The sequence below is a fragment of the Papio anubis genome, chromosome 17, assembly GCF_008728515.1.
Source record: "Papio anubis isolate 15944 chromosome 17, Panubis1.0, whole genome shotgun sequence".
NCBI lineage: Eukaryota > Metazoa > Chordata > Mammalia > Primates > Cercopithecidae > Papio > Papio anubis.
Window position 1 is genome coordinate 48,091,856 of NC_044992.1, and position 23,927 is coordinate 48,115,782.

A 23,927-nucleotide genomic window follows, 5' to 3' on the forward strand; every position below is an offset into this window, starting at 1 on the left:
GGGGAGAGCCCCCCTCATCACGGCTGGGAGGGAGGATTTTAGACTCCTTATCTGGCCTCTGCTGATACCACCTGGGCCAGGAGGGGCAAGAATATCTTGTTATTGCTCCCATGCAGCTGACACTGCATGGGGGGTGCCCTTGGTACTGCTGGAGGAGGGAGAGAGTCCTGACTGTCCAGTAGGCCTCCTGTGACACTAAACCCCAGAGGAGAAAAGAAGAGCCTCACTGCAGCCTGTAGAGTTAAGTCCAGGCTTCCCGTGTGGTCTCCACTGACACCATGGTGGTGGGGCGGGGGTGCTTCCATGTCTCTTAGAAGGAATGAAAGTCCTGGATCTCTCACTTACCTTTCCCTGACTCCACCCCAGTGGGGAAGTTTGAGTGCCTTGTTACAGCCTGCGAAGGATAGAAGACTGGACTCCTTCCCTGGCCTTTTCTGGTGTGGATATGGGTGGGCAAAATGATATTTTCGGTGGTGTTTGGCTGAGTTGAGTGGTTGTTGTCTAAAGGTTTTCTGCCTTTCTAGGCTGCCTCTTTTTTGGTTCTTTAAGCAGAGCAAGCTCTTCTGGTTTGTTTGTTTTGTCTGCACCTATTGGTGTTTCTGGTTGTTGGTTTCTCCAGCTCCCACTCTGGGATTTATGAGATAAAGAGTTAATCCAGGGAGCCCACCACAGTGTCATTCCTGGGATCTCAATGTCTTTAGGTGGTTTGGCTCCTTCTTCTACCTTTCAGAGTCTTCTTACGTTTATTCGATAGGTAATTTCCAGGGTTTTTAGGAGGAGGAATATGGAAATATAATCATTCTGGAAGTTCTCTACCTTGTCTCTTAAATGTATGAGAATAATTATTCTTATAACCTAAATGTCCAATAACAGATCAATGCACCTTATGGTACATTATGCAAGCAGTAAAATGATGGCTACAGGCTGGGTGCAGTGGCTCATGCCTGTAATCCCAGCACTTTGGGAGGCTGAGGTGGGCGGATCACAGGGTCAGGAGATCGAGACCATCGTGGCTAACATGGTAAAACCCTGTCTCTACTAAAAAAAACAATAAAACAGAAAAACAAAAAATTAGCCTGGCATGGTGGCGCATGCCTGTAGTCCCAGCTACTCCGGAGGCTGAGGTAGGAGAATCTCTTGAACCCGGGAGGTGGAGGTTGCAGTGAGCTGAGACAGCGCCACTGCACTCCAGCCTGGGCGACACAGTGAGACTTTGTCTCAAAAAAAAAAAAAAAAAAAAGTGATGCTACAATACAATCTTATATTTTTATTAGAATTAAAAATGCTTAGATGACATAAATGAAAGAAAGATTACACAAGTGTGTGCATATGTTAGTATGATTATAGCTGTGTGGAAAAATCTATCATAAGAAAGAAAACCAGAAGAAAGTACCCCAAAATATTGACTATGGCTGTTTGCAAGATGAAATCCTAAGTGACCTTTTCCCTTTTAATGAGCCAAATTACAGAAAAGAGAATCTAGTACTTTTATAATCAAAAAATACATTTTATTATTCTATTCCTAATTTTTTTCTCAGAAAGATACACACAACTGTTTTCTAAGATATATGCCATTTTGCACGGGTTCATTAATGTATTTGTATTTGAGGAGTTAAAAAATATTTTCAACCTGGGTTCATGTACATTGAAACTATGGTTATGGGTTTAGATGATTCCCTTGCCATAAAATGAATATTCTATCAACAGTAATCAGCCATAGAGCTATATTTACCATGCGAAAGGAGTAAAACATGTTTTATTTGGAGATGAGCAAGAACGCTTTATGGGCTCCCAGCGTACCACAAATAAGCCGGAAGGAGAGGAAATAGTAAAGCAGAAAGACTGAGGATGCCTGGAGGGCAATTCCAGGATATGAGCGCCCCCTGGATTTGTGATTCCTCTTTGGACGTCCCTGGTTGACGCCCCATCTCCTTTCTAGGATGCTGCTGGCTTTGATTCCTCTACCTGCTGTCCTTAACATTCACAAACAGCAGTTTTCAACTGTGCAGATGACATAGGCTGAGCATGGCTCACAAGTGTTGCTCGAGGTGCATGTGGTTGAACATGGGTTACAGGAAAGCCTGGGGAAAAATTTATTTTAAACCAAGCTTAGTAAGGGAATCTTGATAAAATGGAAACTCAGACAAACCATGTCAAAGTTTGCCCACAAATTATGTTCTGAAAAAAACTCTGCACAATATCATTGACTGAAGCCTGTTTCTTCTCCGCACCCAGAATTGCCACTTCATGTTCACTGTAGCAGTGGCAGCTGAATAGTATTTTGTATTTTTTCTTGATTTTGCAAATGTTATCTCAGGCCTATTCCTGATTTTCCTTTAGTGGAAAACAGGAACAAAGGGAGATGCCAGTAGGAAATGTTACACTAATAATTAATCTGCCTTTATAATATTTTAAAAATATCTCTAGTGTCATGTGCTTAACCTCAGCCACTGTTCATCCCTCTTTTAAGAAGATCCCTGAACACACTGGGGAGGTTTGAACTTGTCCAGACCTTGGGGAAACAGGATTCTTTTACATCAGCCTCTTTGTGACTCTGGGGGATATCATGAGTAACTGTGGAACTTGCCTGCTGTCCTCACTGTCCAGCAGGCCCCGATACGTGTTGATCTCGCCCTCCAGCCGGGCCTTCATGTCCAGGAGCACCTGGTACTCCTGGTTCTGTCGCTCCAGGTCGCAGCGGATCTCGGCCAGCTGGTTCTCCACGTTATCGATCAGGCACTGAATCTGGGCCAGCTGGGAGCTGTACTGGGCCTCGGTTTCTGCCACGGTGCATTCCAGAGATTCTGTCTGCAGGAGGAAACATTGTCCAAAGGACCATGAAGTGCAGTCTCGTGGGCCAGAGTGCCTACTTTCAAATCCTTGCTTACCCTTTTCTAGCTATGTGACCACTGGCAAATTATTTAGCTTCTGTGAGTCTCAGTTTTATTCTCTATATAGTGGGGAATGCAAAGTATTTGTCTCATTAGAGGGTTGTGAAGCTTAAGAGTTAATATGTGTAAAGCATTTAGAACAGTGCCAGCCGTACTGCCACTGTTCTACATGTCAGCTATCACTACCACCACTATGACTACAGCAATACATGACTTATTTGTGAAGCTTAAGGACTATCAACAGCATATGAGAGGAAAGATTGAGTTTGGGCTCTTGGCAGGGAGGGGTGGTATAGTGCTGTTAGGAGAAGAGGCTCTGGATACCAGAGGCTGGGAAGGGCATGTGTGTGGTAAGGGGATGAAGAGAGGTTGGTTAATGGGTGCAAACATACAGCTAGACAGAAGGAATACGTTTTCATGTTGGACAGCAGAGAAGGGTGACTACAGTTAACAACAATACACTGTGCATCTCAAAATAGCTAGAAGAGTGGGCTTGAAATGCTCCCAACACATAGAAATGATAAATACTTGAGGTGATGGATGCTGTAAATATCCTGACTTGATCGTTACACATTCTATGCATGTTACAAAATATCACATCTACTCCATAAATATTTACAAATATTGTATATCAATAAAAATAAATTTAAAAAGAGAGAGAGAAGAGGCTCTGGGATTCAACTGGCTGAACTCAGCTTCCAAGTTTGCCTCTTAGAATTGCATCCTTTGCAGGTTACTTAATCTGAGTCTCAGTTTTCCTTATCTGTGTCATGGGATAAAGGTATCTATCCCGTGAAGTTACTGTGAGGCTTAAATGAGCATAGTGCCTCTCACTGGATGAATGCTCAGCTATTGTTCTCCTAGGTATTCTCCGCAGGATCTAATGACATGCACACAGTGGTGCTTGACCAGAACAGGTTCATGTCATCTTGGACGCATGGTGTTCTTGTTGCTTGAGTGGGGTGGGGTACAGTGAAGGATCAGGTTGAAGTGTAGATCCTGTAGGGAAACTGTAGGATGAAATGTTTGAAAATGATTCTTTGTTTTAGATATAACAGTGAGCCTGGAAAACTGGCCTGAATCAAATGAGAATTAAAACCTGCTGGAATGCTGAAGTGACCATGGCCTGGAGGTTTCTCTCGCTCTGCTTCTCCCTCCCTGTCTCTGGAGGCTGCTGCAGCATCAGACTCAAGCCCAGGAGTGAAGGTAAGGCATCTTAGAGGGACAACACAAGCTGTGGACCTGTCACTTCTGCTTCTATTAATACTGGGTAAACGGCAGTACTTGGGAAAGGCAAGGAAATGTGACCCCTGGATATGGAAGAGGGCTTAACATCTCAGAGCCTGACTTATCAGTGACATAACGGACACTGCCTTTGCCTCACGCACCAGGCTTTGCTGTGCTTGGAGCTCAATTTCCAGAGCATTGGCTGTGCGTTTCAGTTCCAAGATCTCCGTCTGGCAGCCCTGCAGCTGCTCCGCACTGGACAGTTGCTGCTGATTCAGCTCTTCTGTCTGAAACACAGGCACCATTAGAGAATTCACAAAAGGCAGAAGTCTGTAACCCTGCCGTTTTCTCAATCTGGGTGCTGACCTGAACAGCGAACCATTCTTCGGCTTCTCTGCGATTGTTGGCAAGCACCGTTTCATACTGACAGCGCATCTCATCCAGGACCCTGTTGAGGTCAAGGGTGGGGGCAGTGTCCAGCTCCACACTGAGGCGGTCGCCAAGCTGTCCACGAAGCAAGTTGACTTCCTGAAAGTGGGATGGCATAAAGAATGTCACAGAATGATGGGGAAAAATCCATTTGACATCCAATGGCATTCTACTTCTGTTTTGTGGAGTAGTAGTAGGTAAAAGTGAGATTTTGATTCAGGTTGTCTGGGCTGAATCTCTTTTCACCACTTAGAAGGGCCTCAATTTCTTCGTCTGTAAAATGGACATAATAATCGGACATTTTTCCAGAAAGTTATTGTGAGATCTAGAAGAGTTAATCTACACATAATTAACTTATAAAAGTTAATTATGACACATAGTAAGGTGTCAATAAATGTTAGCTATGATTGTCATCAACAAATATTCAAAGAGCAAATGTACTTTGTTACATCATTCAGCTTTTCATTTTCTAGCTTTATCAATCACTTTATATTTTATGTATCAATCACTTTATATTTTATGACTTTTAAAAGTTTATAAATGCGGAATATTTAAAAACACTGGTCCAGATAGTGCATGAGTCCTTATCCCTTTTTTGAAACGGACTTCACAGTCTGCTTCTCAGACTGATTTTCATACCCTGTGGATTGGAGCTAGGGGTGGCATAAAGCCTCCAAAGGAAGCCATTTGTGAAGTTACTCACCTCCTCCACAAAGGCAAGGGCAGGAGAAGAGTTTGGTTCCTTTGTCTGGCACTGTCTAGGGGCTATTTCACATGTTAATTCAGAGACACGCTGGAATGATCAGGTTGAATAGTAATAATGCCTCGAGTAGTTTTCCGCTTTTTTGTTTGTTTGTTTTTTGAGATGGAGTCTTGCTCTGTTGCCCAGGTTGGAGTGCAGTGGCGAGATCTCGGCTCACTGCAACCTCCGCCTCCTGGGTTCAAGCTATTCTCCTGCCTCAGCCTCCTGAGTAGCTGGGACTACAGGCACCCGCCACCATGCCCAGCTAATTTTTGTATTTTTAGTAGAGATGGGGTTTCATCATATTGGCCAGGCTGGTCTCGAACTCCTGACCTTGTGATCCACCTGCCTCAGCCTCCCAAAGTGCTCGGATTACAGGCATGAGCCACCGCGCTTGGCCCTGCCTGGAGTAGTTTTATTCCAGCTTAAGCAACATCCGCCCAAATTTGATTTACAAACATCAACAGATCATCTGTCAGTGTTAAGTACGTTACTCTCGGAGTCCTTCAGTGGCGTTGCCGCTTTCCTTACCTCTTCATGGTTTTTCTTAAGGCAAAGGAGATCTTCCTTCAGAGACTCCACATGGGCCTCCAGATCAGATTTGCACAGGGTCAGCTCATCCAGGATCCCATGCAGGCCACTGATGTCTGCCTCTAATAGCTGGCGAAAGGACAGTTCACTCTCGTACCTTTCACGGCAAAAGAGAAATCCAATGCTTACTTTGCTGAACGCTGTGCAAAGTGTGGGGATACGTGGAGGATCGACACATGGACTTCAGGAAGCCACATGCATAATTTCTCTTAATTCCTAAGTAATGATAAATTTAAGCTTTTAAAACATTCTTGACTTTAAAATATTATATAGAGAATATTCGTGTGTATGTGTGTGTGTGAGAGAGAGAGAGAGATTAAGAGAGAGAAAGAGAGAGAGAGCCATAAATTATTTTCAAATTAAAATTAAGGCGGGGCGTGGTGGCTCATGCCTGTAATCCCAGCACTTTGGGAGGCCGAGGCAGGTGGATCACCTGAGGTCAGGAGTTCAAGACCAGCCTGGTCCACATGGTGAAGCCCCATCTCTACTGAAAATACAAAAATTAGCTGGGTGTGGGTGGCAGCGCACGCCTGCCTGTAATCCCGGCTACTCAGGAGGCTGAGGCAGGAGAATCGCTTGAACCCAGGAAGCAGAGGTTGCAGTGAGCCGAGATAGCGCCATTGCACTCCAGCCTGGGCGACAAGAGTGAAACTCCTCAAAATAAGTAAATTAAATTAAATTAAATTAAACTTACTTTGACTTAAAGTCATCAGTGGCCAGTTTGCAGTTGTCAAGCTGTACAGCAAGTCTAGAATTCTCTGCTTTCGTGCATAAGATCTGGGAAGCAAGCCATTATGTGACAAATGATTCTTTGAGAGAAACCTAAATAAACTTCTATCCAACAGCTATGCCATTAGTTATCTTTTGAAAGTCTTTATAAGAAAGTATAAAATCACCCTCAGCCTGCTTTTCTTATTGACCTTGTCGCTTCATGAAGAAAAAAGCAGTGCCAATTTAGAAGCAAAATAGAGAAATAAAAAGGTTTAGTTTTTTAATAACATAAGACACTTTGCAACATCCCTAGGCAGTTGAACACCATTAACGTTTTCTCCATCAGTAGTTTGTATTATGACTATATCCTCTCCTATAATAATAGAAATTCATCAAGGAGACAAGAAAATGATTACTAGGTGGTTAAAAAGATGGCATTTGACGATTTGTGTTCAGATAATATAAATGTTCAGTGTCAAATACAAAAGCGATTTTGGATGTAATACAGTTTTTCTGCATTCTATAGATGATGAAGGAAAAGCCTAAGGGCGAGTTACTTTATTATAGTCACTCAGTTATCAGGGGTAGTTCTGGCGCTGGTGCTGAGGTTTTCTGACTTTCAGTCCAGTGGTCTCCCCTATGTACCATTAACTCCTGGAATTCCCCTTTCCCTTGGTTGCCTTCTGTAAAACAGTCCCTTCTGGTAGAAAGATAAAGCAAGTCATAGATCCGGAAGGTGGAGCACTAGGGCAACAGGACACACACCTTTTGTTGGAGATCTTCAATGGTGTTGAAGTAACACTGATAATCCGGGCACACCATTGGGATATCCTGTTCACATTGTTCTTGGATCCTGGATTCCAGCTCTGCGTTGGTCTCCTCCAGGCTGCGCACCTTCTCCAGATAGTTGGCAAGTCTGTCATTCAGGAACTGCATTGTCTCCTTCTCATTGCTAGTGAACACCCCATCCTCACACCAGGCACAGTTCCCCACCAAGCAGGGACTGTTACAATTCCCAGTAAAGTAGCATGGCAGGAGGCAACCGGTCAGCCCACGAGACCTGGATAGGAAGCTTGGAGTCTGACATCGGGATGTAGCACAGGCACCGGGGAGACAAGCTGTTTCTATGGAACAGCTTGAGGCAGGTGCACAACCGGAGGCCGTGGTACAGGATTCAGGAGAGCAGTGCGTGGAGGAGCAGTCAGAAGTCATCCTTCCAGAAGCAAAGACAGAGGCTGGCTGCAAAACTTCAGTTGCCTTGACTCCAAAACTCTCCTTCCCTCCTGAGAGTTTTATAACGCCCCAAAATGGGTGTTTACAGACTGCACCGGATGTTTTCTTTATCACTGATGGTGCCAGTTTTCATACAAACATCTCATTAGAGTTGTTTATTTACTGAGGAAGAGTTTTATGCCTCATAAAAGAGGGATAACTTTAGGTTACTGAAGCAGGACCTACACCATTTCCATGTGCCAGACAAAACACTTATTTCAGAAAATTGTCAAAGGAAACATTGTCCTTTTGACAGAATAAGAAAAGAAAGAGAAAATTTGGCCAATCAATAATTATAGATACAACTCATTACAAATCAGGAAAATAACATGTCCACAGATTTTGATTCTGTGCATTGATGGCTTGGGTCCCCTTTTAAAATTAGTATTACAGCTCATAAAATGACATTTATTTGTTTGTGCCACCACCATAAAAATGGTCAGTGTGATTAGCAATCTTTCAATGCTTTTTGTGTTCTCAGAGTATGTGCTGACAAGACTGGAGGAGTGAGCTATATATTGGGCTTAATGTGTGCGTGTGTGTTTGTGTGTGTGTATACAAACATGTCTACCTTCGTACAAATGGAAAAGTCACTTTACATAACTGATAGGAATAACTTGTTTTTCTGCAGGCTAAAATGTAAATTGGTTAGAGCTGGAATTATGATCTTTGATTTTCTGAAACTTGCCTTCTCCCCATTTCTCATTTCTTGTTGTTAGATAAGTTATACTATTTTACCTGTATTTCTAATGAGAGTGAAATATAAATTGTAAGTTATAACCTTTTAGTCCTTGGGAATTCCTCAATGATTATACTTCAGAGTAGGGACAAGGAACCCACAGGAGTCTTTTCTTCTGAGATATACAGCCTGTTTTCTCCTATTTATTTATTTATGAAGGCCTGAATTTCATGAAAATTAAAAATGCTGGAACTTGCAAAATAAAATTTTATTTAGGTTCCAAATCAGTGATTCCACTAGATGAAATCTCTGGTGCCAAATCTGACAGATAGGAACTTGAGATGTGTAACTTTTTTGGATTCTGTCTTGGATTTCAGCTCCATTATGAAGCATAATCTATTTCACTTTGCTTGGTTTTAGTCGTTATGTTTATTTCATTTTCAAAGGTGCATAGAGAAAATTGCCTGTAGAATTTTTAAGAACATTATAGGAAAAGAAAACACAGTAATCTGAAAAAGTTAAAAATTTTTTGATCCAGAATAAACTTATTTTTTCCCCTAATCCTGAGTGCTACTTCCTAGGTAGCTGATAATAGAAACCAAACCAGAAGAACATATGTAAGTGAGTTAAAATAGTCTCTGAGGATTTATTACTCCCTGGGCAGAGTTGGGTTTGAATTTAGTGATTCTCTTTACACATCAACACTTATGCAAAAAGTTCTTAGAGTGTCTCATGGTATATTGATGCTGCTCTGCAACGAATATGAGTTCAAGGATTCAAAAACACTTCTGAAAAATTACAAATCTCTGAAAGAAAATTCTTTTCACAGTAACCTAATGAGTCAAAAGAAAAATATCTTTGAAGAAAACCCACGTTTTGGTTGTCCATCACAGGTTCCAGTTAGCTAAAGTGCAGTCATGTAACTGCAGGTAAAATAAGAAATATTTCCTTTTGTCTGGAACTAATTTCTAATTGTAAAGTACTGGTTACTAGTTAGTGTCCTGCAGGGTAGGACTATTTATTTTGTTCTTGATTAATTAGGTAGTGTTGTATAATAATGATCTATAGCTATAGTCTCCATCGTAGAATATGGAAATCACCCAGAATTCATTTCTGTGGAGTCCTCCTTAGGGAAGAGAAGTCAGGCTGGCAGGACCAGAGGAAAGCAAAAAAAAAAAAAAAAAAAAGAAAGCAGATACGCTATAAGATTCACCTTCTTCATCATGGTCCAGGACACATAGCCCTCCTGCACAATATTTCTGCACCCAGCTATTACCAGACTTTCAGCTGATAGAAAAATGCAACTTAGCTCACTGCAACCTTTGTGTTATCAGTACTGCACAAACCCTCTTCAGCACAGAGCACAAGCACCATGCTGTAAAATCTCCAGCACACCTTTTTCTCCTTGCAGACAGCCCCTTCTCTGCTGTGCTGCCCATTGCTTCCTTGCAACGTATTTTCATACTTTCTCTAATAAATCTGCCTTTCTTTACCTACAACTATGTTGATAAATTCTTTTTACCCCCATGCCACCAGCCCCAGATAGTCGCTAATCACCCGTGACAATTTCTGTGGTGCATCATCATCAGAAGAAAGGAGCATTGGGAATACAGAAAAAGAAATAGATGTCATGAAAGGCCATGATAAAAAAACAAAAACAGAAAACAACAACAAAAACAAACAAAAGCACTGTAGTTTATTTTGTATAATACTTACAACATCCACCTAGGCTGCCAGAATCATTTCCCTAAAATACCCACCTGCTTTTCGTCGCCCTCCACTTATGGAGTGCAAGCTTTCTACCTTGGCAAATATGACCTTCTCTAACCTAGTGCCCATTTACCTTTCTGGGCTCACTTCGTGATGTTCTCTTTCACAAACCCTAAGCTCCAGCCATCCTTCAAGCTTTGTAGGTACTATTTTCTTGGTCAAATGCTCTTCTGCCATTCCTTTCCTGGATGAACTCACATGTCAAGACTTAGCTGAAACATCATTCAGCTGCCTCATGTGGAGGTGGGGCTCCTCCCAGAGCACTTCGCATGCATTTCTGCTATAGCAGTTGTCTTGTGGCTTTTAACATTTGTGCATCAGGTTATAAGAGTTTACATGCGGCTTTAAGAAATTTGGCTCAGGGCCAAGGCTAGTATATACACGCAGTAACAAGGTTGATTTTCACTGTTTTGGGCAACAACCTAAGTAACTTTAACAGTGCCTGGGAATGTTCAAGGCCCGGCTCGGGTTCAAGCTGCAAGGGGAACACACAGCTGGCCGGGCCACGGGATGATCAAGGCACTCTGTTTCCCAAGGCAAAGAAGGAAGTGGGGGCTGATCTGGGGGACCCTACAGTACGATCAATCATCTTGAATGACTTGGTCACTCTACATTATCTTTTACATAAATTGCTTTATTCAATTAGTTGACAGGATTAGCAAATGGATTTTTTCCCCCATCTATGTTGATGAGAAATATTGCCTGTAATTTTCCTTTCTTCTAATGACCTAGCTAGGTTTTGGTATCAAGTTGTATACTGGGTTCACAATATGGCTTGGCTTTGTGTCCCACCCAAACGTCATCTTGAATTGTAATCCCCAAATCCCCACGTGTTAGGTGAGGGACCTGGTGGGAGGTGATTGGGTCATAGGGGCAGTTTCCTCTTTGCTGTTCTTGTAATAGTGAGTGAGTTCTCAGGAAACCTAATGGTTTTGTAAGTGTGTGACAGTTCCTGCTTCACACGCTGTCTCTCACTGGCCCCCATTGTAAGAAGTGCCTGCTTCCCCTTCCACCATTATTGTAAGTTTCCTGAGGCCTCCCTAGCCATGTGGAACTGGGACTCAATTACACCTCCTTCCTTTATAAATTATCCAGTCTCAGATATTTCTTTATAACAGTGTGAGAATGGAGTAATACGGTTCATAAATTAAATTGAGAAATGTTTCCTCTTTATTTCATGAGATTCTATTAGATTAGTGTTATTTCTTCCTTAAATGTTTGATGGAGTCCAGTGAGGCCATCTCTTCCAGGAGTCTCCCATGTGAAAAAGTTGTGTTTTGTTTTTAACTAGGAAAAAAAAGTCTGGGCATGGTGGCTCAAGCCTGTAATCCCAGCATTTTGGGAGGCCAGGCAGGCAGATCACTTAAGGGCAGAGTTTGAGACCAGCCTGGCTAATATGCTGAAGCCTTGTCTCCACTAAAAATACAAAAAATAGCTGGGCATAGTGGCAAACACCTGTAGTCCTAGCTTTTCGGGAGGCTGAGGCATGAAAATTGGTGAAACCTGGAAGGTGGAGGTTGCAGTGAGTCGAGATCACACCATTGCACTCTAGCTTGGATGAGAGTGAGACTCCGTTTCAAACACACATACACATACACACACGCCCACACACACAAATATATATATATTTGCTTACCTCTACATCAAATATTAAAAAATATCAAATTGCTTACCTCTACATATAGAAACCCCACAAAGCTATTCAGTTGTTCTATTTCATTTTGTGTGAAAGTTGCATTTTTCAAGGAGTTTGTTCACTTCACCTAAGTTGCAAAAATACTGAAATAAAGTGGTTCGTAATAATCCTTATCATGAATTTTAGTATCTGTAGTGTCTATATATTCTCACTATTTAATTCCAGATGTTGGTAATTTGTGTTTTATCTCATGCTTCCCCCATCAATCTGGCTTGATGTTCATCAGATTAATACTAACGTATTGTATATTTCAAAGTTGCTGAAAGAGTACATTTTTTATGTTCTCACCATAAAACAATGATAAGGTGTTAGGTGATGGATATGTTAATTAGCTTGATTTACTGTTTCCACAATGCATAAATCAAAACACCACATTGTACCCCACAAACATATGTATACACAATTATTATTTGCCAACTAAAAAATAACTAAATAGAAGTACTTCATGAATCCTTTCAAAGAATCATATTTTAGCTTCATTAATTTCCTCATTGCTTTCTATTTCATTGACTTCTGATATTATGTTTATTATTTCTTTCTTTCTACTTACTTTGAATTTTAGTTGTTCTTTTTCTATTTAGTTGAAATGAAAACTTAAGTGATTGAAGAAGATATAAATGAAGGTGATAAAGATGTAAATCTTATTTTCTAATATAATCATTTGCTGTATATTTTCTACTAATCCAATGCTGTATGTGTCTTATTAATTTTTAAAATCTTGTGTTTCCATTATCATTCAGCTCATAATATTTATTAAGCTGTATTGGTATTTATTATTTGATCCATAGGTTATTAGAACTGTGTTGTTTGATTTTCAAGTATTTGGTGATTTTTCTAAATATCTTATTGATTTCTCATTTAATTCCGTTGTGGTCAGATAACATATTTTGTTAGATTTTGGAATTTATGGAGACAAATTTAATGGCCCAGAATATAGTCTACTTTGGTGAGAGTTCCTTGTGCATTTGAAAAGAATGTATATTCTGTAATTGTAAGGGGTGACATTCTGTGAATGTAACTGGGTAAAATTGCTTGATACTATTATTCAAATCTTCTTTATCCTTGGTAATTTTCTTGTCTGTTTGTTCTCTCAGATACTGACAGGGGATATTAAAATCATGAAATGTGATTTTGGATTTATCTGTTTCTCTCTTGACTTCTGGGATTTTTTTTTTTGCCTTATTTATTTTGAAGCTCTGTTATTGGGTCATATTTTTATGGATTATGGGACCACCTGATGAATTTTCCCTTTTTCATTATGAAATATCACCTTAAAAATTATCTAATATTTAAATGACCAAACTTCTTTCTTATCATTACTATTTGCATGGTATGTCTTTTTTTCAGACTATAGCATTCAATTTTCTTGTGCTTTTATATTTAAAGCAAATCTCTTTTAAACAGCATAGTGTTGGGTTTTCTTTTTAAATCCAATCTGACATCCTCTGACTTTTTATTGGAGTGCTTACTTTATAATTAATGTAATTATTGATACGGTTGGTTTAAAATCTACCATCTTGCTATTTGTTTTTTATTTCCATGTCTTTTCGCTTCCCTTCCCCTTTGTTTCTCATCTTATTTTGGGCCAATCAAACATTCTACTTTATTTTCTATGCTAGCTTTATAAGTATATATCTTTTAATGGCTTTTCTAAAGGGTGGGATAGTTCTCCCAGGATTATGATATGCATCTTTACATTATTACAGTCCACTTGGAATTAATAATGTAGCACTTTATGTAAAATACGAGAACCTTACCACAGTAGAGTTCTTTTTGCTCCTTTCTGTTCTTTGTGCTATTGTTGTCAAATTGCTTACTTCTGCATGTAGAAACCCCACAATGCCATTGTTTTTGCTTTAAATAATTGTCTTTTAGAATATTGAGAAAACAAAAAAGAGAAAGTCTCATATTTTATCCATGTATTTACCATTTTCAGTGATTTTTTTCCTTCCTGAAGGTCTGAGACTTCATTTTGTATCATTACTCTTAAAATGCTTTTTATTGTGGCAAAATACAAGTAACATAAAATTTACTATCTTAACTGTTTTAAAGTGTACAACCCAGTGGTATTAAGTATATTCAAATGTTGTGTGGGCATCACCACCATCCTTCTCCATAACTCTCTTCACCTTTTAAAACTGAAACTCTGTTTCCTTTAAACAACTGCCCATTAACCCCACCCTTGTGTCCTGGCAAGAACTGTTCTACTTTTCATCTCTGATTTTTTTACTACATTTAACTACCTCATATAAGTGAAAGCATATAAATGAATAGTATCTTTTTGTGACTGGCTTACTTCACTTAGCACAATGTCTTCAAGGTTAATTCACGTTGTGGCATGTGTCAGAAAGTCCTTCCCTTTTAGGGCTGAATAATATTCCATTGTATGGATGTACCACATTTTGATTATCCATCCATCTATCAATGAATGCTTGTTTGTTTTCATATTTTAGCTATTGCGATTATTGCTGCTATGGACACAAGTATACAAATGTCTTTAGAGACCCTGCTTTCAATTCTTTTGGGCATATACCCAGAAGTGGAAATGCAGTATTAAAAGGCAATTCTACATTTAATTTTTTGAGGAACTGCTATATTGTTTTTCATAGTCACTGTACAATTTTACCTTCCTACCAGCAATGCTTGAGGGTTCTAGTCTCTCTCTCTCTATATATATAAAATATATATAGGTATATATATTTTTTGTGTTTTTTTTTTTTTTGACCGAGTCTTGCTCTGTCACCCAGGCTGGAGTGCAGTGGCACCATCTTGGCTCAGTGCAACCTCTGCCTCCCAGGTTCAAGTGATTCTCTTTCTTCAGCCTCCGAAGTAGCTGGGATTACAGGAGCCCACCACCACTCCTGGCTAATTTTTGTATTTTTAGTAGAGACGGGATTTCCCCATGTTGGCCGGGCTGATCTCAAACTCCTGACCTCAAGTGATCTGCCTGCCTTGGCCTCCCAAAGTGCTGGGATTATAGGCATGAGCCACCACACCTGGCCGTTTTGTTTTTTGTATTTTATTTTATAGTAGCCATCCTAATGGGTGGGAGGTGATGTCTCATTGTAGTTTTGATTTGCACTTTGCTAATGATTAGTGATGTGATGCTAAGTAGCTTTGCCTGTGCTTATTGGCTATTTGTATATGTTTTTTGAAGAAATGTCTATTCAAGTTCTCTGTGCTTTTCTGAACTGGTTTGTTTGTTTTCTGTCGTTGAGGTAAAATTACTCTTAAACCACAAGGACTTCCTTAGTGTTTCTTATAGTATAGATTTTCAGGCACTTAAAAAAGAAGTCAGCTTTATTCACCTAAAAGTGTTTTTATTTTTTCTTTAATATTGAAGGTTGTTTTTGCAGACTGTAGTGTTCACAGTTTTTTTCCTTTAGGACCTTATAAATGAGGTTTGATTTTCCTCTGACACCCATTTTATCTAAAGAGAAGTCAGACATTCATTTTTTCTTTGCTGCCTTCTATTTGATTTTTTTTTTTTCTTAACTGTTATTCAGCAGTTTGACTGTGATATGTGTAGGTGGTGTGTGTGTGTGTGTGTGTGTATTGCAATTATCCTGCTAAGAGTTTGTTGAGATTCTTGAATATGTGGGTTAATAAAATATGTCATCAAATTTTGAAAATTTTTGCTTTCATTCCCTCCCAAATTTTTATTTCCTATTCTTTAACTCCTGTCAATTCTGAGACTCCAATTTCATCCTTGTTTCACCACTTGATACTTTCCCACAGGCTTCTTAGCTTCTTCAATTTTTTTTCAATCCTTTTTTCTACCCTGATAGGCTGGAACCTCAAAGTCTGTTAATAGTGAATGACCTCTGTTATCTCCATTCAGCTTCTAACCACCCAGCAGCCACTCTTTGCTGTGCCTGATGGAATTTCAGCCAGCGTATATGCAACTGTGCCTTCTGTAAGTACTTGAGAACTTTTACACAGTCTTCTTCACTTACCTACATATATCTTCTTCCTCTCCAGAATAGCTTTCCAAACTCCATTTAGATACAGCTACTCGTGCTGCAAATGTGACATGTCTAGAGCAAGAAGAACAGAGTATTTCCATCTTGAATTCTCTCCTCCTTCTCTCCTTCTAGGTTGCAGTCAATTCCTCTTTGACCATATCTTTCCCATTTTACCCCCATGACAACAGTCTTCATTGTTCTCAATTTTATGATCCCACAGCACTTTACTAATACTCCTGGTAGAACACATCATTTTTTTTATTATAACACAGCAATTGACATTTGACAAATAATTATTAACTGTAGGAAGAAACAAATGGATGTTGTGTTTGTATTTGTTTCACCTGCCAGATGGTTAGCTTATTTTCAGCAAGGATAATAAAACACAGGACACACCATGGGCATTTAATAAATCTTAGTTGAATAAATAATGACATTATTATAATTTTTTCATAAATAGCTCATGTCATATGGATTAGTTTATGTATTTTGTCATATTTGGTGTTTGGGTAATGTTCAATATTTCTCAACCTGTCTGAAACCATTTTTTTTGGAGGACAAGTCAGGAAAAGTCTACTTTCAAATATGCCGATGTACTAGACCATCTTATATGCAAGGACGTTTAATTTTCTTAAAACAGCAAGAACAGCAAAATTAAATTTTTGTCCATACTGCCACCATTTTTAGTTTCACTAAGGTTCCCAGTTTTTCTTAAAATGCCAATGTTCAGAGTTAAGAAACACATTTAATGAATGAACAGAAATAAACAGAAGTAATTGTAGACATTTGTGCTATGCCAGAGATGTAAAATTTATTAGGATAATCATGAAGAACTTCCTTAATTTCCAGAAAGACAGCACCCAAGACTGGAAACAGAATTCCCAAAGCACCACAGAAAGAGACACTTTAATATGAAGGAATCGAACAGCTTCGGGAAGCTGTAGGCATCCACCAATTCAGACTGCAGTTGGTTATGGCTGAATGGTCATTGAAAGTTTCTTGGTCTCATTTTATTTGCAAGGGGTGATTGTGATAGCAACATCCTTGTTCCAATTTCTAAAACAGAGCACATTAGTTGTAGGTACTGAGATACGTGAACGCTAAAGCTTCTGTGCTGACTCAACCTCAGGCACTGAGCAAAGTAGCCATCCATCAGCAGCTTCTTGGGAGGCAGGGCTCACAGCAGGGCTGAGTGAAGGTGGTGAGGTTGAGGGTCTCCAGGCCTGGAGTTGGCTGGCAAGAGTTGAGCAGGAAGCAGGTGGGCACGCAGGGCTGAGGAATGTAGCAGGGTGGGGGACAGTTGTCACAGCAGGTGGGCTCCAGTAACCAAACCGTGTGTGGGCAGGTGCTGGGCAGGCAGACTCCGCAGCGGCAGGATTTGTCGAAGGTGCAGATGGTGGTGGCGGGCCCGGTGGGGACACTGCAGCTGCGAGAGGCACAGCAATCCATGGCAATCGGTGTCTGGTTAGCTTTCAGTTTCTTAGACAGATGAGGTTGGTGAGGTACAAATGTCTCCTCTCTTGTTAGGGCTCTTATATACCCTCCCAAGTGGGCATTGGTCCAGCTGGAAGGCTTCCTGTTTTGTTTATGGCACCCTTTTTCACTGAGATTCTCTAATCTGTTTGGCATTTACATGTCCATTAAGAGTTCCCGCTCTTGTTAAGTTAATCATATTTTTGAGTCATTGACTTGTCATTTTTGTCACAAGGTCATCACATTTTGTCTTCACAGGGTTCTGGCATGCCAAACCTTACATGACTTTTATGGGTAATCAATCCAAGTGACAATTCAGCTGTAATTTTGGAGGCCAAACTCTTCTTGTTTTCCCTCCTAATTTAAAATACTGTGGATCACATAATGTGATTTCTAATGACTAATTTCAGAATGAGTAACTCAAGTGATGAATTGGACCATTTTCAACTCAATAAAGTCAACAAGAATATGGCTATTTACAGATGAATGTTTCATGTGGCTACATGCATCTCAGACATGTTTGCATTATTTAGTGATATTATAATTCAGGTTCTATTGAGCAAGCAAAGTGGCAGAGTGGTACAGGATGAAATTCCTTTCTGTTATTTTTAATAAATCCGTAGTGAATTTCTCAAGGTTGTATTATTCTATGGATTGTTTTTTTCTAAAAGAGTCTCTATTCCCAAAGTTACACCAATCTTGTGGTGAATCAAAGTATAAATTCATTGGAAGGAAGGAAGGATCCACACAGTGGCCATTCTTTGTTGAATGTACCATTAAAAGAAAACCACCTCAGCCTTGATTCATTTTCATGTGAATGGTGTATGCACTTTAAAATAAGATGAAATAGGAATGAAAAGGAGAAACCTTAAGAGTCACAGAACAACAGTGGATTTTGGCAGGAAATCTGACCCAATGCAATTTAGAACTATGGCATTCATAAAAATCACTTTTTCACTGACTTACTCCCTACTTTGCTTGTTTATTTGTTTTCATATCTTGGATCTTGAACTAGATTGAAATTCCTTTGAGGTATGCCTTAAACAACATCCTTATTTCAGTCAGCCAGAAATTGAACCAGATAATCTCAAATGTGTAATACTCTAGATTCCAACATCTTCCTACACCTGTCCATGATCAGCACAAATCCTTTCAGATAATACTGTATAATTTAAATTACATACTTGTTGTGGCAATTTGTTGAATAAACAGAAAGCAAAGATTCTTGGTAGATTGTTTCTGATGGCACATTACCAAAAACTAGTAAGATCTATTTAAAAGAGAAGAAAGCTGACTAAAATCATTGGAAAATATCAAATGTCATTCATAGGTAAGCCTTATACGTTATATGTTAAAACAACTAGTTTATCTTTTTTTCTTTTTAACAACAAAAATAAGTGACACATGTATGCCATCGAATACTACGCAGCCATAAAAAATAAGGAGATCCCAGGCTGGGCGCGGTGGCTCAAGCCTGTAATCCCAGCACTTTGGGAGGCCGAGGCGGGTGGATCACGAGGTCAGGAGATCGAGACCATCCTGGCTAACATGGTGAAACCCCGTCTCTACTAAAAATACAAAAAACTAGCCGGGCGTGGTGGCGGGCGCCTGTAGTCCCAGCTACTCGGAGGCTGAGGCGGGAGAATGGCGTGAACCCGGGAGGTGGAGCTTGCCGTGAGCCGAGATCGCGCCACTGCACTCCAGCCTGGGCGACGGAGCGAGACTCCGTCTCAAAAAAAAAAAAAAAAAAAAAAAAAAAAATAAGGAGATCCCATCCTTTGAAGAAACACGGATGGAGCTGGAGGCAATTATCCTTAGTAAACTAATGCAGAAACAGAAAACCAAATACTGCGTGTTCTCACTTATAAGTGGTAGCTAAATGATGAGAACACATGGACACATAGAGGGGAATAACAGACGCTGGAAACTATCAGAGAGTGGAAGGTGGGAGGAGGGACAGGATCAGGAAAAATAACTCATGGGTACTAGGCTTAATACCTGGATGATGAAATAATCTGTACAACAAACCCCCATGACACAAGTTTACCTATGTAACAAACCTGCACGTGTACCCCTGAACTTAAAAGTTAAAAACAAAAAAACAGAAAACAACTTTCAAATCATTTTTATGAGCAGGAATTTACAACAAATGCCAAGGGTGTTGAACATCATACTGTTACCAGATGGTGCCATGCAGTTCCAGGGCTTTTGGTGTCCCAAACAAAGAATTGGACGAGACACACACAGCAAAACGAAGCAGCAAAAGTGTATTAAGCACAGTATTACACTCTTAGAGGGGGAGAGCGAACCGACCTCTATGAGACCAACCCCCAGCTTGGTGCAGTTTGGGTCTTTTTATGTGTGTGTGTGTGTATGTGTGTGTGTGTCTTCCCAAGGCTGCCTAATCTCTAGCCAGTGTCTGCCTCTTTGATGGACAGGTGTGTTGCTTAGTTACTTTGGTCCCTGTGTGCTTGCACACCACCTCCAGCCCATAATTTTAAGTACATACGTGATATGCGGTCCATATGCATAAGCCTGAATGAGCTGATTTTCATACAAGGTGATGTTAAGGATACTTTTTCTCTTTAACGCACATGCTTATCCATGAAGAGTTGCCCCTTACTGGTTTGGTCCTTATCCTGCTCTGGCAATGGGGGACTTGCTTTCTTCTCTTATCTTACTTTTTGTTTGTTTTGGCTAGAGTACAGTGGCATTCTCTGCTCACTGCAGCCTCCACCTCCTGGGTTCAAGTGATTCTCCTACCTCAGACTCCCAAGTAGCTGGGATTACAGGTGCCCATCACCACACCCAGATAAGTTTTGTATTTTTTTGTAGAGGGGGGGTTTCACCATGTTGGCCAGGCTGGTCTTGAGCTCCTGACTTCAAGTGATCCACCTGCTTTGGCCTCCCAAAGTGCCAGGATTACAGGATGAGCCACCGCACCTAGTCTAGCTTCTGCTTCTTATCTTGCTTCTTGCTTACCTGCCCCTTCACCTTGCTTCTGGTCCCTGCTTTTATTCACTCCGCCCTTTATCCAAGTTTTAATTCCCTTTGCTATTCTCCTGCCTCAATACCTACACTTTACCACCGAAGAACAGAGAAGCAAATTCAAGTGGCCTTCCCAGTATATTATAAAATTCAAAGTTAATGAACTAGTATCGAAACCGTCAAGGAAATGTTTAATGTTTACTTACTCTTGACTTACCAGTCTCTCTCATCTAGAAGACAGAGGCTTGGCAAGTAGAATATATGAAGAAGACCCTCTCCCATTCTCTGTGTTCTCTCTGACTTCTCTTTTAAAATTTATCTTGAAATATTATATAGATTCAGGAGATCTACTATACAACATGGTGACTATAGTGAATAACCATACACTGCAATGAAAAATGCTGAGAGAATGGATTAAGTGTTCTCACCACAAAAATGATAGCTATGTGAATCATGCATATGTTAATCATACAGCACATCACATAAAGTGAAGGCGGGAGTCTCCTAGGTACTTTACCCTCTGTGACCTTGTTCATACTGTTTCTTTAACTTAAACTGACCTTTCCCAGTTCTCTACTTTCCAAATCATGTTGCTCCCTCAAGATTCAGCCAAACATCCCCTTCATAAAGAAACTTTAGGTGATTCTTCTAGATGTTTGCATCCTTTTCTCTGCTCTCACAAAATGGGCTGCCTATTCTTCCCTTTCAACCTCATTTCTTTCTGCTGTATTTTATAGTTTGTCACTTAAATTTGTTTTCCTCACTCCAATGCAAGGTTTTGGAAGTGGTAATCGTATGTTAGCCTTATTTGTCTTTTTCAAGCACTTAGGACAATGCCTGAAACAGGGTAGGCATTTGATAAATATTTGTTGCATTGGATTACATTTCAAATTAGAATTAAAAAGGTATTTATTTATTTTTGTAATGGCCTTTTATAACAGTAACCCTTTATATAAGCAGAGTGATTCAGTTTTTGTGTGAATTGCTTTACAGTTGTCAAAACTTTTTTTTTTTGAGATGGAGTTTCGCTCTTGTTGCCCAGAGTGCAATGGCGTGATCTCTGCTCACAGCAGCCTCTGCCTCCTGGGTTCAAGCCATTCTCCTGCCTCAGCCTCCGGAGTAGATGGGACTACAGGCATGCACCACCACACCTGGCTAATTTTGTATTTTTAGCAGAGATGGGGTTTCTCCATGTTGGTCAGGCTGGTCTCGAACTCCAGACCTCAGGTGATCCGCCCGCCTCGGCCTCCCAAAGTGCTGGGATTACAGGCATGACCCACCGCGCCCAGCCAACATTTTTAAATTCAAAGATTTACTTAAATGAGATGGTGAAAAAAATAGGGGTTAGCTCAATCTTTGAGGTCCTTTCTGTGAGCATGTTGATCTCAAATTGCCAGCTTCACTCCTTCTTTAAGGACACATGTGAGTTTATTTAGAGGCAGGGAAAAAACAAAAATTAAAGTTAGATGCTGACCTTGGCATTTAAAACGACTCTAAGCTTAGAGCCTAATGCATTTCACTATCCTCGCAGTTTTCTTCAGGTATCTACGTATGCCTGTGAGGCCTCTTTTTGACTATGAAATTTATGTTGATGTCATCAGAAAGTGTAATTCTGCTGGATATATTTATAAGTTCATGATGCATGTGTCAAGAGTCGTTGGGTAATTATAGCATTAATGTTGAGACAGTATGTGGTTTGGGGAGTTGTGGTGTTTATTTAGTTTTGAAGTAAGGAGATCCATGATAGCATTTTTTTTCCCATTTCTCATTTGAAATCATTGATCGAAACAGGAGAAGAAAACTTCTGTAAAACTGAAGGCACAGTGCTATAATATTTTCTTCCAAATGGCCTAATTAAAGGCCATTTGCTGAGCAGCCCTTAATGACTACTGAAGGTCCTCAGGGCAATGTGGGCAAAGCTCTTTGGCTAGCAGCAAAGTGGTTCACACTCACAAGGCTGGACACAGGTGGTGACAGAGAGCCTACTCAGGGTTGGAGCTGGGTGGCATTTGTTGGGCAGGCAACAGGATGGCACATAGGAGTCAGGCACGCAGCAGGGCAGGGGACAGGTTTCACAGCCGGTGGATTGAAGGAGGCTGATCTCATGAGGGCAGATGCTGGGCAGGCAGGCTTCACATTGACAGCTTCTGTCAGAGGGACAGATAGTGGTGGCCAGGCCAGTGGGGACGCTGCAGCATCCTTGGAGCTAGGAATCACAGCAAGACATGGTGACAGTGGACCAGGAAAATGTTTTGTTGCAAAGAAAGGCTTTCTTCTACAAAGTTGTCCTCTATGGGTCTTTTATATCCACCTATCTCAGGGAACACGGCTTCTGTCCATCAGAATGTTAGACGGAACATCCTTGTTGCTGTTTACATAATCCTGTAAAAATAACTCACTAACTTCTTGTGTATCAGACACAGGATGAGCTCTCCTTCAGTTTCATTTAGTTGTGTTGCTACATTCAAACTTGCTTCCTGTTGTAGTTTCAAAATGGTGTCAGTGTAGTTTTCCACTTACTCACATGTAGACACTTCCATATTGTCTTAGTCAGTTCTCACGCTGCTATAGGGACATACCCGAGATTGGGTAATTTATAAAGCAAAGAAGTTTAACAGACTCACAGTAGACCCACCTCGGCCTCCCGAAGTGCTGGGATTACAGACATGAGCCACTGCACCCAGCCTCAAGAACAATTTGAAGGAAAAATGAAATACCATTTTTAAAATTATTATATTAACAAGGATAAACAATTATTAACGTTAAGGGCAGTTGTTTTACCTTGATTATTGATGCTCATCAGAAAACTGAAAATGTGTTTGAGTTGCCAAACATTCTGCATTTCAATTCAAAGTTAATGATCCAGCCAATATTTCTTCTCTGCTGACACTGCTAATCAGTGAAGTCTGACTTTTTAAAAAAGGTTTGTTCTTACCTTGGAAACATGAATACCTTTTTAAATACTCATCGTATACCCTCATTTTATTTTAGACTGTAATCGCCACAGAGAAAGCAGAGCTGCGGTGTACAACAAAACATACAATTGACAGGGATAGTAGAGAATATATTGCCAAGTGTCATATACTTTCTCCTGAATAAAGACAGCCACCTATAATCACATTTCTCTTTGACATATTGCTGTCTGTGGAGAAGGCGAGTGCTTTGGTGTAGTGGAAAGAGAAGGGACTTGGGACTTAGTCTGGGGTTTAATTCCTTCTCTCTCACTTACGATTTACGTAACTTTTGCAAGTACTTTAGTCTTTCTCAGCCTGAGTTTCTGCACCTGTTAGTGGCCTTTCCTCACTTGTTAGTGATGCAGGGTAGGGGAGCCCCAAAGTGGGGCTTAGCCTGCAAGGGTTCTTGGCTTTGCCCAGGGAAGAATTCAAGGGCAAGCCAGAGGTAGAAAACAGCTTTATTGAAGCAGCAGTGTTATAGCTCCATGACTGCTCCTGCAGACAGGGCTACCTCTGTAGGCGGAGAGTAGCAGCTCAGG

At 40.4% G+C, this 23,927-nt stretch overlaps 2 protein-coding genes and 1 long non-coding RNA gene across 4 annotated transcripts in view; 1 reads left to right on the top strand and 2 right to left on the bottom strand.

The window, feature by feature from the left end:
- The window catches only part of LOC103878832, a 62,891-nt gene extending 58,377 nt beyond the window's left edge, over nucleotides 1–4,514 (top strand). For both annotated transcript variants that reach the window (XR_002517883.2, XR_004179284.1), the window contains exon 6: nucleotides 3,941–4,514. This is a non-coding gene — a long non-coding RNA (uncharacterized LOC103878832). The remainder of the gene's footprint in view (nucleotides 1–3,940) is intronic.
- KRT40 (keratin 40) lies at nucleotides 1,253–7,803 on the bottom strand. Its single transcript, XM_009190575.4, has 7 exons — nucleotides 7,357–7,803; nucleotides 6,575–6,657; nucleotides 5,821–5,977; nucleotides 4,485–4,646; nucleotides 4,280–4,405; nucleotides 2,588–2,808; nucleotides 1,253–2,081 (listed from the first exon to the last, which is right to left on the bottom strand). The coding sequence occupies exons 1-7, from the start codon at nucleotides 7,801–7,803 to the stop codon at nucleotides 1,982–1,984; spliced, it is 1,296 nt and encodes a 431-aa protein (XP_009188839.2). The 3' UTR covers nucleotides 1,253–1,981.
- Nucleotides 7,804–16,763: 8,960 nt separating this feature from the next.
- LOC101010199 (keratin-associated protein 3-2) lies at nucleotides 16,764–17,785 on the bottom strand. The gene has a single exon (XM_031657087.1). The coding sequence runs from the start codon at nucleotides 17,600–17,602 to the stop codon at nucleotides 17,126–17,128; it is 477 nt and encodes a 158-aa protein (XP_031512947.1). The 5' UTR covers nucleotides 17,603–17,785; the 3' UTR covers nucleotides 16,764–17,125.
- Nucleotides 17,786–23,927: the final 6,142 nt, after the last annotated feature.

Bases quoted from the DNA above. Each gene is read 5' to 3' on its own strand.
- KRT40 (XM_009190575.4), bottom strand. From the start codon at position 7,803: ATGACTTCTGACTGCTCCTCCACGCACTGCTCTCCTGAATCCTGTACC. The intron at 6,658-7,356 runs GTGTGTGTCCTG...CTTGCTTCCCAG, and splicing joins TTGAAGATCTCCAACAAAAG to ATCTTATGCACGAAAGCAGA. The intron at 2,809-4,279 runs GTGCGTGAGGCA...TTCCTCCTGCAG, and splicing joins TCCAAGCACAGCAAAGCCTG to ACAGAATCTCTGGAATGCAC.
- LOC101010199 (XM_031657087.1), bottom strand. From the start codon at position 17,602: ATGCCAAACAGATTAGAGAATCTCAGTGAAAAAGGGTGCCATAAACAA.